General features: G+C 36.5%; 1 protein-coding gene across 1 annotated transcript in view; it reads left to right on the forward strand.

The window, feature by feature from the left end:
- Positions 1–19,794, forward strand: part of BRWD1 (bromodomain and WD repeat domain containing 1) — a 113,743-nt gene that overhangs the window by 26,065 nt on the left and 67,884 nt on the right. Inside the window, 10 exon segments of the mRNA XM_079155832.1 lie at positions 155–255; positions 1,181–1,251; positions 2,078–2,178; positions 3,820–3,860; positions 5,086–5,184; positions 7,910–8,060; positions 8,311–8,445; positions 11,041–11,169; positions 11,333–11,558; positions 16,526–16,711. Of these exon segments, the coding sequence (XP_079011958.1) occupies positions 155–255; positions 1,181–1,251; positions 2,078–2,178; positions 3,820–3,860; positions 5,086–5,184; positions 7,910–8,060; positions 8,311–8,445; positions 11,041–11,169; positions 11,333–11,558; positions 16,526–16,711 (1,240 nt within the window).

Here is a 19,794-nt window from a genome sequence, read left to right on the forward strand (position 1 = left end):
ACAGGTTAGATTTTTCACTATATGACCTGTATTTTGAATTTCTTGCGTTTTACATTTTTAAAAATGTCAATTGAGGTTAACTTTGGAAAACTTAAATGTAAGTTAAAACTACAGAAGCTTTCAAAACTAATTTATATATATTATTTCTTTTTAGTTTAGCCCTATGGCCAAAGGCACTCAAAGGTATATGGTTTCCACTGGTGCTGATGGAACAGTTTGCTTTTGGCAGTGGGATTTGGACTCCCTGAAATTCAGGTAAGTGACTTTATTCTTCTTTAATGCAGTTAGTATTTAGTTCAATGAAATGAAGTTTGATTATGAAGAGAAATTATGTGTTATGGTTGCTTTTTTACTTTTGAACCTAATTTTTATTACATACAGCAAGTGTGTCATTTACTATTTACTGTATACAGTTTATTTTTTTGATAGTTGAATATGTTAAAGAACCATAGATTTTTGTCTTCATGAGCACACTTTTTATAATTGAAATGAAGTAATATGGGAAATATTTTTTTAAAATGTCAAATATACAGTTATATATGTAATCAAAAATTCAGGCAGGAACATTTGAGGATCATAAGAACTAGATCATAATCTGGACCTGTGCTGTCCAGTCTACCATACTGACTTAAACACTTCAAATGTGGCTAGTATATAAAGTCATTTAAAATTATATTGATATTGATGATATGTTGTCATATTTGGGGTGTATTGAGTTCAATGCAATTTACAAAATTAATTTTCTTTTACTGTTTTTTTGAGACAGAGTCTCGCTATGTTGCCCAGGCTGGCTTTGCATTCCTGGGTTCAGTGGATACTTCTGCCTCCCATGTTCAAACAGTAATCGTACCTGAGCCTTAAGAGTTGCTGGGATTATAAGCCTGTGCCATTGTGCTTAGCTTTTTATTTTCTTAAAGTGTGGTTACATAGAAAAAGGGTGGCTTGTGTTCCATTTCTGTTGTCCAGTGCTATAATATGGTGCTTCTATATACTTCTTTGTGGTGTTGATAATGGATTCACTCTGAGTTCTAGTCACCCCACGTAAAAAATATTTGGCCTATGTAAAGGTACTGTAGAGATAAGATTGTGATACTTAGATGTGCCAGATTGAAGCTAATATTTCAGATGTGTTAATGTGTTGAACTAACGTATTTTAAAGCAACATTTTATTCTTTTTAAGTCCACGCCCCTTGAAGTTCACTGAAAAGCCTCGGCCAGGCGTTCAAATGCTTTGTTCTTCTTTTAGTGTTGGTAAGGTAACTTGTTCGGTAATCTTTTTTTTAGTTTTACTTGAGCATTTATTAAATCTCTGCATTACTGCTAAGAATCTTTATTCAGATAGGTGGTAAATGACATCTGATGTCCTTTCATTAGGTTTAATTGGTGATGTTCATTCAATCACCCTTGTTTTTGGTGTGTCCCACTGTCTGATTCAGCATTTCTCTAATTGCTAACAGTAATGAGGGCCAGTGACAGAGAACGGAGGAGGGCTAAGGTGTTCATGTGATCTGTTCCTGTGTTATGTGCTCTGTATGTGATAAACCAGAATTTGTGATTTTCTTTTAATGGTTTTACTGTATGTTTTTGTTAGCTTAAATTTGATTTCCACACTTTATCTTGGTGAAATTATTCACTTTTCTCTTATACTATGAATTTTTGTGAGGTTTTTTTTTTTTTTTTTTTAGAATAGGTCAAAGACTTTCCTCCCAAAAGTGCGAAAATTTCAAAAATGTCAAGAAGGAAACTTTTACATTCCCTGGCTAGGTTGAGGTGTATGACGATTTGGAAAGCAGCCCCTCCTGTCCAGTAGTGTAGAGCACTGGTGATGACGTGGCCCTGGCCTCGCCTCCACATCCAGGACAGAGGGACACTGGACATTTCCAGACTGGGTTCATTTTGTATGTGAAAGTTGCAAATAAGAGTCATAAATTTATGCAATGAGTTAGAAAATAGATGTAGAGAGATAACTTTAGTTTTGGAATAAGAGATCTTGCTTTTTCTAATTTTAATGTAGAAATTAGATTTATTCAGATTTTCTTATAAACTGGATGTTTAAACCTTTACATTTTTATTTCAGGTGGCATGTTTTTAGCTACAGGTAGTACTGATCATGTAATCAGAATGTACTTTTTGGGTTTCGAAGCACCTGAAAAAATCGCAGAACTTGAAAGCCACACTGTAAGCATTCATCTTTTAAAATTATGTAGAATAATTAATATTCCTATTATTGATAAGGGAAATTGTTACTGTTCTACTTTTATTTTAGCTTTTTTCCCTGTTTAATGAATGAATTTTATTTTAAAGCATTTTTTCTTCCTGGGAGCTGGGATTGAACCGTGGGGCTTGTGCATGCTATGCAGGTACTCTGCCTCCGAGCTGCATCTTCAGCCCTGTTTCTTAAATTTGAGATATGGTTTTACTAAAGAGTTCAATTTGACCTTGAAATTGGGATCCTCATGCCTCAACTCCTGAATAGCTGGGATTACAGGCAGGTGTCACTGTGCCCAAATATTTTAAAGAGTTTTGATTAGGTTATGTTGGATTTTAAAATATGAAATCATAGCTGCATTTGAGATAAGTCATTGATGTGATATGCCTATGAAGATTTTGCTAAATTATACTGAACAGTGAAAATATTAAAATTTAGAGATTTTTGTTTAATTTATATATTGTAGTGCTAGGTATCAAACCTAGCACCTTAACACATGCAACTGCTCTTCCACTGAACTATATCCCTTAGGGTGTATCTTTGTAAAGAAGAAAATGTTCAGGTATAAGATGATTTTTGTGAATTCTGTTCTAATCTTTAACACATAAGGATTGCATTTAAACAGAAGAAATTTCATTTGCAACTCATTTTAGCTCCTTGAGAGGGCTAATATTTTACAGTAGTTATTTTGGCTTTAGTCTAAAATCTAGTTTATGACAGTTGGTCTGGATGGGCTAGTTTTAGAGTGACTCGCTTGTCCTGTCAAGTTCGTGAAGTTGTGATTAAATAGTAAGATAGATAATTCAGTTTTCTGGACAGGGGTAAGGTCATTTTTTCTTCTAAAGGAAGTTTAGGGAGGGCAATTAACATCCAGAGGTTATTTATCAAAGATTTATTATTATTTTTATAGTTGTAAATGGACAGCATGCCTTTATTTTATTTATTTTTTTGTGGCACTAAGGATCAAACCCAGTCCCTCACACATGCTAGGCAAGTGTTTATAGCCCTGACACATAAAGATAGATTTTTATCACTTTAAAATAAAAGTTGTTTTTCTTTGCCTTAAGTGAAAATGCCTTGTTTTCAACTGTTTTGAAGTCTTAAAATTGTGATCACTTTCCGTACATACCTTTTCATTTCCACATAAGTCTTTTTTTTTTTTTTTTGGAACTCAGGATCCCTTAACTACTGAGCTTTATCTCTAGCCCTTTTAAAAAATATTTTATTTTGAGACAGTCTCACTAAGTTGCTTAGGGCTTCACTAAATTACTGAGGCTGGCTTTGAACTTTAAATCCTTCTGCCTTAGCCTCCTGAGTTACTGGGTTATGGACAATGCACCACCATGCCCACCCACATAAGTAGTTTTGTATACAGGGCTGTCTTTCTGCTGGATGTGCCTCTCTTGGAAATGTGAACTGTGTCTTAGTACTCCTGTTAGGATCCTCTTTAGTCTTTGCATATAAAAGTGTAATAATTTTGAATGACTGGACTAAGCAACACAAGTGCAGAGCTCTTGATTGTTAAACCACATGTGCTTCTGGCACTGAAACTTCTTAATTAGCAGACTGCGTGGATAATAATTTGTGTATTTGTTTTTTTCCCCCTTTAGGATAAAGTAGATAGTATCCAATTTTGTAACAATGGTGATCGGTAAGTGTGTTTATATTTGTGTGAGTTTTAGGCAAATACGGTGTGCTACCTAATAGTATAGAGATACATAACTTCATACTTTCCCTTTTTTTTTTTTTTTTTTTTTTTTTTTTGTGGTGCTGGGAATTGAACCCAGGGCCTTGTGCTTGCGAGGCAGGCAGTCTACCAACTGAGCTATCTCCCCAGCCCTCTTCATACTTTCCCTTTTATATTATCATTTTAAGTTTAATTTTAATTGACATAATTGTTCATATTTATGGGGTACAATATCATGTTTTGGTGTTTGCATCCTTGAGTGATTAACTCAAGCTAATAAGCACCAGCTACCTTATATACTTTCTTTTTTTCCTGGTGATTAGATTTAAAATCTCAGCAATTTTGAGGTAATACATTATTAACCGTAGTACTATCACTTTATATTTTACAGATACTCATCTACAGTGACTGTATTAACTGAATTAAAAGTGTTTGTGTTTACAGAAAACACACAACATTAAGATTTTAGAATTGTGTTCATTGCTTTCTGTGACCAAGAATAGTTCTTTGGCTAGATGTCTGATGTGCTGGGGTGAAAAAAGACATTCAGTGATGATGAAATTCCTTGTTTGAGTAGTATAAAGTTTTTTTTCTTATTAGTCACTGCATTTGCATTGAAATTATTTTAATTTTTTTTGGGTAGTGCTGGAGATTGAACTCAGGGCCTTGTGCATGCTAGGCAAGCTCTCTACCAACGGAGCTGTATCCCCAGCCTGTTTTAATTTTTTAAATTTAAATTATTACCTAAATTATATCCTTACTATCTGCTATGTGCCAGGTGCTTTTCCTAAATTGTAGTCTCTGCACTTTCATTTGTTAATATATTCTTTTTACAGTGTCCGGCATGAGTTAGAGCTTAATATCAACATGCTTAAACTGGAGTTCTTCCTGACAGTTTTCCCTTGCCTTTATTTTTCTCCTTTGTCCAGCTACTACTATTACATTATCAAACCTCAGTCTGTTGGAAAAGCTATTAGTTGAGTTTTTAATGTTTTGTTTCCTAGGGCCAGGCAACTCTTAGCAAATCGAATTCTTTTTTCTCACCCAGATATGCCCTAAATAACCTGTTTTTTGAATTGACACTTGTACATTGACCTTTTGTTAGGGCAGCTACATTGAAGTTTTCTTTGTTTGGTGATTTAGTTGTAGCAAGTATGTGTGTAGAAGTTCTTTTTCTGAATATTTTAAGGTTCCTAAGTGGTAGCAGAGATGGAACAGCACGAATTTGGAGATTCGAGCAGTTAGAGTGGAGAAGTATTTTACTGGATATGGCTACCAGAATCTCAGGGTAAGTATTTTATCATAAGGTGTGTCATGGATGGCGAGAGAAAGTCTCTCGCCCTTTCTCCTTTTCCTCTTCTTCGCCCATATATTGGTTATTTTGTTGAGATTTTAACCACTCATGAAGAACTATAGACTTAAGTGAATAGCGTATCTGATAAACACTTAAATCCCATATGTCCAGATTAACATAAGGAACATGTGGTTTATTATTGCATTGACCACCTTAGGTTTTACATTTCAATTAACACCTCCTACTATTTTACAGAAAAATTACAAAATTAACTCAGGGTATGTCATGTGTGGAAAATATAATTTTGTATACGAATTTTAAAAAGCTAATTTGGAGCTATGCTTGAGACTTATGAAAACAAATATACTTGATTGTTAAAATAAAAAAAAGCTGAGTTCCAGTGGGGCATGCAACAAGCGGACCAGTAAAATGGTTCTGAAGGCACGTTCATTGGTCCTCGCCCCCACCCAAGTTTCAGACATGGTTTGAGCAACTTTGAGATAAGTAGCACTTTTCAAGATGGATATTGCATATTCTAAAGTGTTTTTGTGTATATTTGGAGGAGGCAATATGGATGGTGAAGTGTGATACATATTTTGTAGTCAGACCTTGACTCAAATACCCCTTATAACTGTTTTGGCAAAGTCATTTAATGTTTTGAAACCTCTTTCATTATCTGGGAAGGGAGGCCTCATCTTTTGAAGTATTATTGGGAAACTGAAGTGCTACCGCAAAAGTTTCTGTTACCCTGCCTGACCTGCAGTGTGTATTTGTATGTTCTTTTGTCTTTTCTAAATACCATTATTATTGTAGGTACACTGTTAGCAATAGAAGTCTAGTCATAAATATTGTTTTTAAGTCATTTCTAAAGCTTATCTTTACAATTTTTCTTATACTATCACTACAAAATGTGGAAACTTGTGTCCCACATTTATCTTTTAGAAAATCATGTTTAGTTAGGCAGTGGTGCATAGAGACTGAGGAGTCTAAAGCAGAAGGATCACAAGTTCGAGGCCAGCCTTGGTAACTCAGTGAGACCCCAGTTTCAAAATAAAAACAAAAAGGGCTGGGGGTGTAGCTTAGTGGTAGTATGCCCCTGAGTCCAGTCCCTGGTTCTGGCGGGTGGCAGGGAGGCATCATGTCTTGCTTTATTTTCAATAGTAGAAATTGACTTACGTAGTCCAAAGATTTGTGTTTCGTGTTCAAAATAAATTTGATCTTAATATTGTTGTGGAGTGTGGAAAGACTATGTAGTGAAACTACATAACTCTTGCCCATTAGTTTAAAAAATTTTACTTTCATGTTAAATATTTCATCTTGATATTTGAAAACAGTGTGAAAGTAAATACATTCAGTCCTTGGTTAACATAAATAATGAAGGAAAGTGGGAGTGAAGATAATTTGAAATTATAGTAACTCCTGAGCAGTTATTTTATTAGGCAGAATAAGAGCATAAATGTTAAACTTGAATAAAACTATATTAATGAGGATGAAAACTGCTTAATTTGCTTGCTGTCAGACTCCATTTATGGAGTGAACTTTTCTTGTAAATCCCTTCATGATGACAATATACTTTCCTCATATAAAGTTCTCCTACTTTCACATCTTGAAGAGCAGAATCTTCCGTAAGAATTAACTGGGTAATTATTTTAGTGTTCTGATCTTGGCTAATCAACGTGGTGAAATGGAACTTGTTTGTTAGTAAATTCATGATAGTTAATTGGGAAAACTTTGAGTTTAATGCCAAGAGTCTTAGCCTCATTTTGTTTGGCCTCTAATGTTATTCCTTCCCCTGTCTGATCTGCTGAGACTTACTCTTTTCTCTGTTCCATTATGCTTACGTAGGTGGCGGTGATGTAGCACTTACTCCTTGATCTTACAGCTGTCTCTTAATTGAAAGGTTAGGTCATTATGATTTTTAGAATGTTAATGACTTCAGAACCGATTAGGCCTTTCTCCTCCCTCCTGTTTCTGACTCTAGTTTACAGACTTCGTACATCAGTTTAACAAAGACAGCAAAACGTGAATGTGTATTCAAGGCCACTCTTACCAAGGGCCACATACAATAGGGAGATGGAAAGAGTGCAGTCTCATTCACAGTCGGAGCGTTTGGGAGTGTCTGCCTTTGATAGAGGCTAGAAATTAGGGATGTGAAGGCAGATTTTCTTCTTCGTAAACTTGTTTCTCTGGAGAAGCAGTTGAAAGCAAGAATGAACCATAGGGTTGGGGGTTAAGAGAAGGAAATAATGGAAAAAGCCAGGGAAAAGGGACTTTGCCTTGGATATAGCAGTGGTGTCCGACCATCTGCCTTTATTCACTCTGAACCGCCTCTGAATTACTCTTTACCCCTCAGGTTTTGCCCCAGTCTGTTTCTAGACATTGTGGGTTAGATAGGACAATACTTCTTTAGGACTGACAAAATAGTAACATTTAGTTACTGCATTTGTTTGTTTTTTTGATACTGTGTGGGGGATTGAACCCAAGGGTGTTTTATCACATCTATATCCCAGCCCTTTATATTTTTTATTTTGAGCGACAGTTTTGCTAATTTTGCCCAGGCTGGCCTTGAAGTTAGGATCTTTCTGCCTCAGCCTCTCTAGTAGCTGGAATTACAGGCTTGTAGCTGTGCATTTGTTTAGTTACTGTATTGATGAAGGATTGTGTAAATAGTATAGTCCGCCACCAAAATAGGCTTACACATTGTATATTTTTTTGTTAGAGACTTATCTTCAGAAGAGGAAAGGTTTATGAAACCCAAGGTGACAATGATAGCTTGGAATCAGAACGATAGCATTGTTGTCACAGCTGTGAATGATCATGTCCTCAAAGTCTGGGATTCTTATACTGGACAGCTGCTTCATAATTTGCTGGTAGGTGGTTTTTACTAATATGACAAATCAAAATACTTCAAGTCTTATTTTTTAAACTCTAAAAGTATTATACTGAATAAGTTCTATTTGTCAAATGATTGGGAACTTTTTTATGCGTAAGAATATATAAATTATTATCCTTAATACAGTTTTAAAATCCCATATATAGTATGACAGGATGTATTTTAAAAATTTTTTGCAGTTTATAACTTGTAAACCTTCATTAATGTTACGATTTTGTTGAATAAAGGGACATGCTGATGAAGTATTTGTCTTGGAGACACACCCCTTTGATTCCAGAATCATGTTATCTGCAGGACATGATGGCAGCATATTTATATGGGATATTACAAAAGGAACCAAGATGAAGCATTATTTTAATATGGTAAGTGAAGTGAGGTATACCTTTATGCATGCTTCTGTTTGTTTAGAGTATTTGCATTATGAGAGTTAGCCAGAAATAGATTTTAGCATTTTGGTGGTTTATTTTTCTGTAAATCAGAGTATGTAAAACCGGTAAGTATCTGACAGCTGTATATGAATAGACACATAAAATTCTCTTTATAATTGTTGTGTACAAGGGAAGAATTTTCAAAACATATCTGTTAAGCTTTTTGTGTATGAATGTGTGTCAGTATGTCTAAATTGACAAATTCATGGTCATTATACAAACAACTTTTTCAGTAGTTAAAATATTGAAATATATGATAATAGAATTACATATAAAATTATAAATAACTGCCAGTAAAATAATCTTCAGTAACTGAATAATATTCAGAATGCCCCCTAGATGTTTCAGTTGTTCAAGCATCATTAGATTTTTTCATCTTTTTTCTTTTTGCATATATATTCTAGAATCAAATGAGAATTCTTTAGGATACTTTAGAATTTCTACAAGTTATTAATTAGTAAATATAACATTGCTAAAATAGCATTATATAATCCAGATCTATAGTTTTGTCAGTTGGCCCAGCAGTGTCATTAAACAAGCTATGTTTTCTTTCTTAGACCAGGATCCAACTCAAGATCATGTATTGCCTTAAGTGGTTTTATATCTCTGGTTTTCTTTAATCATTAATAGCCCTCCAGTATTTTTATTTTCTCCTCCTTGCCCTTAAGTGTTTTATGAGTATATACAAGTTATGTTATAGAACATCTTTCAGTTTGACTGGTAATGTCTTCATGTTACACATTTTTTCTTTTTCTTTCTTTTTTTTTTTTTTTGTGATACTGAGGATTGAACCCAGGGCTTCGTGTTTGCAAGGCAAGCACTCTACCAACTGAGCTAAATCCCCAGCCCATGTTAAACACATTTTTTCGATGCAATTGAACAGTGATATTGTACCCTCTGCATCCCTCAGAGTTACATGATATTTACTTGTCCCACTATTGATGGTGACAATTTTAAATAGGAGGTTAAAGTAGCTTCTGTCTTTTCCACTATAAAATAACTTTTTCCTTTTTATAACTGTAAAACTAATGTAGTGGGCTGGGGATATAGCTCAGTTGGTAGAGTGCTTGAGGGTTCAATCCTCAGCACTGCAAAAAGAAAACTAATGTAGCTTTTTTTTTTTTTTTGCTTCTGTTTTCCTCCTAGTGCTGCAGATTGATACCAGGTGTCACATATGCTAGGCAAGTGCTCTACAATTGTGAGCTTTATTCCCAGCCCTCTTAATTTTTCACTGTGATTCAGGGTCGTGATAAGTTGCCCAGTCTGGCCTTGAGCTTGTGATCTTCCTGTCTCAGCCTCCAGAGTAGCTGGGTTTACAGCTGTACTCTGCTTAATGGAGCTTTTTTGAGACTCCACAAGCCCGTTTCTCATCAGATTTCATATACAAATGTTCACATTCATTGAGCTTTTTCAAATGGTGTCATTTGTCTCTATCTTCTATCATTTTGTCTGTATTTTGGTATTCTTGTACATATTTCCTAAAAGAACTTTTAAAATTCATTTTATGTGAAAACCTTATTTGAAAGCCTTAAATGTTTTTGAGTATAAATTCAGTCTTAGAAGAAAGTAGCTTACGTGGTTATTATTCTTTTGTTGAGGACTTAAGTGGTTTCTAAAATATATAACACAATACTTTGAATATCTTTGTACATGATTATTAGGATAAATTGAGTGACTTACTGTGTAAAAAGGTCTTAATTGAGGCTAAACTAAATATGATTTACGACGGAATGGAAGTTTAAAAGTGATCTATTTAACTGGGCATGTCTGTAATCCCAGCAACTCTATAGATGCTGTGGTAGGAGGATCACAAATTCAAGGCCAGCCTCTACAATTTAGTGAGATCCCATGTCAAAAAAAAAAAAAGTAAAGCTGTTTGTTAATGTTTATGATACACTTCAAGCATCTTTCCTGACGTCTCCTAGTTTCAAGTAGGAACTACAGGCATTTTAACATACGACTTGAGACTTCGTAGCATTGCCCAGTTTTGCATGGTTGTCATCTTAGTAGTGAGTAGAGGTTAAGTTCTCCTTAAATTCCAGAAAAGTGTTGATTTTGGTTCACAAATGTGAAACTTTGTTAATCTGTAATCATTTACCTAACAGGTTATTTGCTTTTATTGTATATTTTACTAAAAGTTTATTAAATTTTCATTCACTGGTAGAAGTCTGGATTAGTTCAAATGCTCATTTGATCATTTGGAGAACTAATGCTTAGAAAATTTTGAATTTTTTTTCCTAGGTTAGTGTTGTCTAAAATGAATCTAATAATATATAAATTGATGTATGTGTTTAATACAAAATACTATACATTTATCTTTCCAGGATACTGGGGATTGTAGCTTAGTGGTAGTGTGCTTGTCCAGCATGTGGCAAGGCCTGAGTTCAGTCTCCACCTCAGGCTTGGCGTGGTGTGGGGTGGAATTCCAGAAGGGATATATTGTAGCAGGTTATTCACATTAAATAAGTTTATATAACAAAAGTGTTGGTATAGAATTGGTCTTAACTTTCCCACCTCTGGGTTTTCTAGATCGAAGGCCAAGGACATGGAGCTGTGTTTGACTGCAAGTTTTCACAGGACGGACAGCATTTTGCCTGTACAGATTCTCATGGGCATCTACTGATATTTGGTTTTGGATGCAGCAAACCATATGAAAAGGTCATTTTTAATGCTTTCTTGTAGCATATAGAAAGTTATACAAGACTAGAAATAATTTAGCTGTATTTATTTGATCCTTGTGCTTTTAATTAACTGTTGAATATTTGTTTTCTTTAGCATACATATACTTGAAAATGTCATCCTGTGAACTTCACTTTTCTAGATTCCTGATCAGATGTTCTTTCATACTGACTACCGACCACTGATTAGAGATTCTAATAATTACGTCTTAGATGAGCAAACTCAGCAGGCTCCTCATCTTATGCCTCCACCATTCTTGGTAGATGTAGATGGAAATCCTCATCCAACGAAGTATCAGAGATTAGTACCAGGTCGAGAAAATTCTGCAGATGAACATTTGGTTCCACAACTAGGCTATGTGGCCACAAGTAAGTACAGTCTTTTTTTTTTTTTTTTTTTTTCCCTTCCTCTTGAAAAGTTTTTATTTGAAAAATTTAAAGAATAATGAACTTCCATACCTTTAAGTTTAGTAGTCATTTATATAGTTTGTAAAATTTTGTGTATTTTGACTTTGTATATATATTACTTTGAACTGCTTGAATCTTGAGTTCTGGATATTTCATGCCCATTTACCCTCAAATATTTTAATATGTATTCTAGGGTGATAGTCTCCTATGTAACCATAGACAACTATCAAAATCAGGACATGTCACACTCAAAGTTGTTAGCAAATTGATAGTCTGTGATTAAATCTGCTGGCTACTCTAATAATGCCTGTTGGAGCTTCTTTTGTTTTTCCCTGGTTTCACTTTGGGACTGCGCATGAAATCGTCATATTTTCTCAATGTCCTTTAATCTGGAGTTGGCTTTAGCTCTTTTTTTTTTTTTTTTTTTTTTTTAAGATGAACTCAGTACCTTTATTTTATTTATTTATTTATTTATTATGTGGTGCTGTTGATTGAACCCACTGCCTCACATGTGCTAGGCAAGTGCTCTGCCACTGAGCCACAACCCCAGTCCCAGTCTTAGCTCTTGACTTGGACGGTACTGATATATTTGAAGCGCATAGGCTGGGGATTCTGAATGCCTCAGTCTGGGCTTGCCACTTGGTGTGGGTTGTGCCCTTTTGACAGCACTACATGGATGCTGTCTTCCTGGAGCAGCATCACATGGCAGGCTGATTATGATTGGTTTTCCCAGTAATTGGTAATGTAGCCTTTAACCTCTTATGGTGTGGCTTAGCAAGTTTCTCAAAAGTTGCCATTTTTCTCTTTGTAGTTAATAGGGGAGATGATATACAAAGACCCTCTTCTTGCCAAACTTCACCCAAGCTTTAGGATCCTTTGATGATTTTGCCTGTTACCTGTTGTTATGACCCAAAGTTCTTTGGGTCCATTTAGAGACAGTTTTTCCCTTTTTCTAGTCCCTTATAACCACTGTTTTCTGTCACTTTAACTTTGTCTTTTTTTTTTTTTTTTTCGGGGCTGGAGGTGGAATACTGGGGATTGAAACCAGGGGGCCACATCCCCAGTCCTTTTTAAATTTTTTATTTAGAGACAGGGTCTTGCTGAGTTGCAAAGTACCGTGCTGAGTTGCTGAGGCTGGATTTGAACTTGCAGTCCTCCTGCCTCAGTCTCCTGAACTGCTGGGATTATTAACTTTGTCTTTTAAGGAAATTTTATACATAGTAGTCATATCTGTGATTTCACATTCCATGTCTCAATTATGTGCCACCTGTGATTGAAAAATATTTAATGGCAAATTCCAGAAATAAAAGATACATAAACTTTAAATTGCATGCCATTATGAGTAGTGTGGTGAATCTTTTGCTGTCCTCCCCAGGATACAAATTATCCCTTTGACTGTGTTGTATAAGCTGCCTGCCCCTTAGTACTAGCTCTCTTGATTGTCAGACCAGCTGTCCCAATATTACAGTGGTTACGTTCAGTTAAACCCTACTTTATTTAAAATGGGCCCAAAGTGCAGAGTGTGATGCTGGCAGTTGAGATATTTTGAAAAGAAGCTGTAATGTGTTTTCTTGGAGTGAAAAGGAGAAAGTTCTGAGTATAATAAGGAAAAAATGAATATCGAGATGCAGAGAGCTATGGTAAGAATATTCTGTCTGTAAAATTATTTTGAAGGGAAAATGAATTTGTGCTTGTTTTCCCTTTGAATATCAAACTGCATGTTAATAACCACAGTGTGCAATATGATTTAGGTTAAGCGTACAGTACTTTAGGTTAAGATGGAAAAGGAATTAAATTTGTCTGTGTACAGTTCAGGAAATAGACATAGTTTATATGGAGTTCAGTGCTGTCCATGCTTTCAGACATCCACTGTGGGGATCTTGGAATGTATGTCCTGTAGATGGGGGGAAGCTATTGTAAAAGGAATCATAAAATATGTAGAATCTTGTGCCTGGCTTCTTTTCACTTGGCTTGGTGCCAGTTCATTCATGTTCTCGCATGTATCTGTAGTTCTTGTTTATTGAGAGAGAGTACTTTGGGGAAGTGTGCGTATACCATCATTTGTTTATCCATTCACCAATAGTCAAGGACATTTAGCTTGATTCCAGTTTGGGGCTATTAATGAGGATTGAAGTAGCTATTATGTGGATTTTCCTTATTTCTTTCAGTTAGTCAAAACTAACAGAAGAAGTCACATATTTCAGAGGAATTGAACATGAGAGAGCTCTACCATTAAGCTATATCCCCAACCCTTTTTGCTTTATTTTTTTGGTACTGGGAAGTGAATATCTACCACTAAACTACATGCCCAGTCCTTTTTATTTTTTATTTTGATACAGGTGCTTGCTAAATTTCCCAGACTGGCCTTGAACTTGTGACCCTTCTGCTTCAGCACCCCGAGTTACTGGGATTACATGTGTGTACAACCTTACCTTACACCCGGTCCCTTTTTAATTTTTATTTTGTGACAGGGTCTTGCTAAGTTGTCCAGGCTGACCCTGAATTTGGGATCTTCCTGCCTCAGCCCGCAAAGTCTCTGGGATTACAGGCATGCCCACTGTGCCTACAGTTGTCTTCATAATATTAAAGTACTGGGAGATTATTTACCTTTTTTACAGTGCTGGCATTTGCACAGGTAGTGGAGAAGCACAGGTGATACAAATTCTGGCACCATAGTACAAATCATGGTCAAGGCACCAAATTCCTAGCAGTTATTATCTTCTTCGTTGGCTTGCACTTGAGTCTTTTTAATATTCTGGGTGCTAAAAATCAGAAATACGCATGAAGGAGTTGTGCTGTGGATTATGAAGACTCTTCTGGCTGGTGGAAACTTCAGCCATTCCAGCCCTGTGAGAGCTGTGGGAATTTGGGAACACAGTGGTTTTTCACATGCCTCCCTCACAGTGGAGTTTGAGTCCATGCACACATGTCAGTATTTAAAGAATTGATCGAACTTCACTGCAGGTCTCTGGAGCTTTTTGTGTGCCTCACTTCTCTAGGGTTCAGCCTTGCATGTTTTAGCATTTCCTTTCTTCCTCCAGCACGACCCTTTTGTCTCCTTAGCTTGAGAACTCGATACTGTTCGGGTTCTCTGATTTGTTCTGCACATGGAAACTACTTTCTCGAAGAAACCTGGAGCAATCAGGTTTTTGTTCTCTTGGGGATCACAGTCCCATGCTGCCTATTGTCCAGGGTCTAAAAGCCCATGTTTTATTAATATTGTTCCCCAATTTACTGTTGTTTATGGTGAAGGGTCAGTTCCTGAAGCACTTCAGTCTTCATGCTCAAAACCACCCTCCCTTGTTACTTCAGTACTGATCGTACCACGTCAGGTGGAAACATTTATTGTGATTCTTGAGAAGGTCAATATTTAAGTGTAAGTGCTACCAAAGAGAAATTTTATAGACCTAAGAAACTTTTTTGGGGGAGGGGGGTTGGGCAAAATTAAAAATCTTCTTGTTACTATTTTTCCCTTGATTTCACGTTGTTCTAATTATAATTTTGTTTTGAGAGTGATCAAAAAATTTAGTGATTTTTTTTTTTCTTTTAAAGGCAAAGTAAAATCTGAGCTGATATGTAGCTCCTGTAAAGTTCTTCATTAGTTTCCATAGTAAAAGATGTGTCAGACATGAGTGTATGTATATGCGTGTGCATGCGTGTATATACATATATATGTATTTTTTTTAGTTGTAGGTGGGCACAATGCCTTTATTTATATGTGGTGCTGAGAATTGAACCCAGTCCCTCACACATGCTAGGCAAGCACTCTACCACTGAGCCACAACTCCAGCATATTTCTATACATGTAAATAAAAATATATAAATAAAAGCTTGGGTAGTAGTGTGTATTATCTGCTCTTTAATGCTATGTGAGATTTTTCAGTTTCTGGATCTGTTACTGTGGTGGCAAATTTAATCTTTTCATTACTTTTAATATTACATTTTAGATGGGTGGGAAAAGGGGGGAGGTTTTGTGTATATTGAGCTCATGTTTCAGAAAAAGATGCATCTGTGATAGGAAGATTTATAAGGGATTTTTGCATGACAATATTAATATCCAGACATATTTCTAAACCATTTTTGTAAACTCACAGCCATCTAATAATTATTTTCATTAATTCTAATCATGAACCTGTTAAATATTTCTGAAAAGACTGTTTGAAATGTAAAGAAGCAAAGAAACTTAAAAAAATTTTTGATTTCATGTTTGAAGAATTATGGGTACTGGTTCTGCTGAAAACATAGTAAAGAGGTATGGTCATTTATGTTGAGTGGGACAGGCATGTGTAACTGCCTCCTTCAACTATATCTGTTCTCTGAGGACTCCTGGGGTGCTCGGAGAGCTACAGTTGTCTCTTGTTGAAGACCTTGAAAGTCATACCCCCACTGCCTTTTCCATAAGACAGTATAGAAGTTAGAATCACTGTTTTCACCCACATTAGAATATCATGCATACCTGCTGTGATCAGTGAGGTTTCAGTAAACCTCCTACAGTGGAGCATGCTCGCGGTCCCAGCCAAGTGGGAGTCTGACACTGGAAGGCATTAGTCTGTAGCCGCAGCTTAATGCTGTGCAGAAGTGAGTCTCCATACTCCTCCTCCTCCTGTCCTACTATGGTCCCAGAGGCTGTGTTGAAGTTTTTGTAGTACTCAGTACTCCAAAGAAGGGGTTTGTTTTGGATCTTTTCTCTGAATGAATTAGTTGTGAATGTGTAGTGTATCTTTTCTAATTATTTTCTTTTTGAAACAGTTAATGTGGTCATCTTTTTTTCTTTTGCAGTGTTGGGGATTGGATCCCAAAAGAATTCTAGGCAAGCCCTTGACCACTGTGCCACATTCCCAAACCTGTTAATGTATTTTTAATTGTAGGCTACTGAAGTTCTCTTTTTTCCTACTCATATATATTATGATTCATAATTGAATTTGTAGGTGATGGAGAGGTAATTGAACAAATTATAAGTCTACAAACCAATGATAATGGCGAACGAAGCCCAGAATCCAGCATCCTTGATGGAATGATAAGACAGTTGCAGCAGCAGCAAGATCAGAGAATGGGAGCAGATCAGGATATTGTTCCAAGTGGATTTCCAAATGGGCAAGAAACACCTCGAAGAGGTAACAAATATATGGGAAGTATTTTACCTAAATATGGCTGCATTGAAATTAAAGAGTAAACGAAGTCTTCTCAGCTACATGCATTGTGAAAAACTTGGAATAAGCGGTATATTTTTGCAGCTTAATAGTCTAGAGGTAATTTAATTTGCTGTAACAACAATTGAGCATTTTATCTTCAAGTACTTGAAATGGTTAATGAAGTTTTTCTCTAAAAATGGCATTTGCAAGTGGTATTAAATCGTATCTAATAACAGAGTTTTTTTTTTTTTTTTGAAGGAAAACTAAAGTTTTAGCTTTCCCTTGATTTTATATTTCTAATTTTTTTTAAAACCGAATTGGGTAGAGACTATGTATGTGGTGCTGAGAATCAAACCCAATGCCTCACACATGCCAGGCACCACTCCATCACCAGGCAACAACCTCAGCCCATGGAACATACTCTTAACATAAACATGGTGGAATGATTACACTCTGCAGATTTTGTTTTTACAATGATGCTATCTGTCTTCTACCAGCTGTCTCAGTATTGTCATCCTTCATGGCTTTTTAAAAATTTAGAATTAGTTTAGCCTTGCTTGTCACATTTATTTATTTATTTATTTATTTATTTATTTATTTATTTATTTATTTATTTATTTATTTTATTTATTTATTTATTTATTTCGTGCAAGTGCTGGGGATCTAGTCCAGGGCCTCACACATGCTAGGCCAGCAAGGTACTACTGAGCTACACGTCCAGCCTATTATGTCTTTTTTAGTCTAGAAAAGATTCCTCTTAGCTTGGTACTCTGGAAGGGTTCAGTCCTGTTGTTTCACAGGGTTTCTTGCAGTTTGGATTGTCTGATCATATCCTGGTAATTGTGTTATGGTTAAACCTTGTTCTTCAGTGCATCATAAGAAGAGGCACAGATACACATGCATTCTTTGCACCTTTTCCCCTTAACAGTATGTTCTAGGAATCACCATGTACTACTTCATCAATTGACAGAGTTCATCCTCATCCTGTTTTATAGCTTCATATTAAGTAATGCTATAGTAAATAAACTTCTGCATATTTGCAAATTGGAGAATAACTTTTGGAGAATAACACTCTTACTTCAGAGGTTAAATATAGAATTTATATTTCCCAATTCAAGAAATGTTTCTTCAACATCTAACTATATCTGTGTGTGTGTGTGTGTGTGTGTTTAAGATAAATGAAAAAGTTTTTTTGCTTTGCTGGCAAAGGAGAAACACAGGGGACTCCTGTCTGAAGGCTGTGATTTAGCAGGAACCCGGCGGGGGTGGGGGTTGGGGGGTTGTGGTTAAAAAGGTGGTTCAAAGGCTACACGTTCCACATGTTCTCTGGAGTTGTAATTCACTTGTTAATTTGGGAGATGGTCATTCCTGGAAGGGGAGGAAAGGTAATCCTGTTTCCCCCCACCCCAGATTAGGGTCCGGAGAGATTAGGGCGGAGCAGGGAGAGAGGAAGAGAAAGAAACACGTGTCCATTTTAAACATTAAGTTGCAGTGGCAGACCCACAGGGACTACATTCAGAGCATAAAGTGAACCACTGATAGAGTTCCCCACTGTTAGTTTACATGTGTGAAGCCTCCTGGCTCCTTTAGCTTTCTTCTATAAGTAGTGCCACTTGCCAGGATGGGTTGAGGTCTGGTTTGACCATATGTGGCTTCTCTTGGAAGCATCAGGGACATTTCCTTCTCCAGTGACCCTCCTCTTTGCAGAATGTGCACTGGTTGACTTCCTGTTCTCTAGTGTCCTCAATCTCCCTGATCCACAGATGGGGTGATTCATCAGAGTTGCAGGGCCCAGAGAGAGGTCCCATTTTTCTGTGGGTCCTCACTGACTGTAGAGGGCAAGTATCAAAATGTTGACTTTATTTAACTTTACATGTATTTGTGTGTGTGTGTGTGTGTGTGTAGTTGTAGATTGACAAAATACCTTTGTTTTTATGTGGTACTGAAGATTGAACCCAGTGCCTCACACATGCTAGGCACTGAGCCACAACCCCTTAACTTTTAATTTTTTTTTGAACAGTTGAGGATGGAACCCAAGGCCTTGCACATGCGAGGCAAGTGCTTTTCTACTGAGCTCCATCCCCAGCCCAGTATATTTTCTCTCTCTCTCTTATTTTTTTTATTTTTAGAGTTGTAGATACATCTTTTTTTTTTTTTTTTTTTTTTTGGGGGGGCGGTACTGGGGTATCCAGGGCCTTGTGCTTGCAAGGCAAGCACTCTACCAACTGAGCTATATCCCCAGCCACGTAGATACATTTTTATTTTAAAATCTGATATGCCAATTTAGTATTTTCTACCAGTTCAGAGAGCAGAAACCTTGATAGGCTTCAGTCATTTGCTTAGGTACTCCCTCTGTGGGAGTCTTAGCAGTGGCCATTGCCATCGTTTTAGATGGCCTGCGTAGCCTTTTTGCTTTCTTGGCATCCTTGATAGCTTGGTGTTGTTGAGCCTTAACTTCTGATTTCTCTTTCCTGTTGGCCATTATATCTGCAAGAGATGCACCAGTGATGGCCCTCTGGAATTTGACTGCATGTCAGGTTTTCTTCTTTTGAATTTCTTCCAGCTGGCCCTCTGTGCTTTCTTCTGTAGAGGACAGTCAGTCTATCTGCCAAGGATCCCTCTTGGAAAGGATTGCTGACTTGCATTTTGTATTAAGAAATAGGAAAATCATTGTGTTGGTCCTGGTGTAGCATCTCCTATGTTGGGGTTTATCTTGTATCTGCTAAAATTGCACAGCCCGACCTTCATGGTGACAGCTGCTGGGAAAGACGGAAAATGGAGGGAAAAGGAAAAAAAGTTTCATCCCAGTATATTTCATATAGGTATTTTATTGGTAGGTGAACTATAGTGTGTTCTGTAGTGCAGACTGTTCACGTGATTGGTGAATAGAATGTGGGACGCAGGAGAATGCAGAAGTGATGTTCACTTGTGGTTTTGCCAAGGCAGGGGGAGCTGGCGCATCTGGAGTAGGATAGTGTAGCCTTTGAAGGAAAAGGAAATGGCCTGCAGTTTCTCTGCTGCATTAGTATCAAGGACCCTCTCACCCTATTTTAAGAAAATGATCA

This window comes from Sciurus vulgaris, assembly GCF_902686455.1.
Source record: "Sciurus vulgaris genome assembly, chromosome: 10".
Classification (NCBI taxonomy): Eukaryota; Metazoa; Chordata; class Mammalia; order Rodentia; family Sciuridae; genus Sciurus; species Sciurus vulgaris.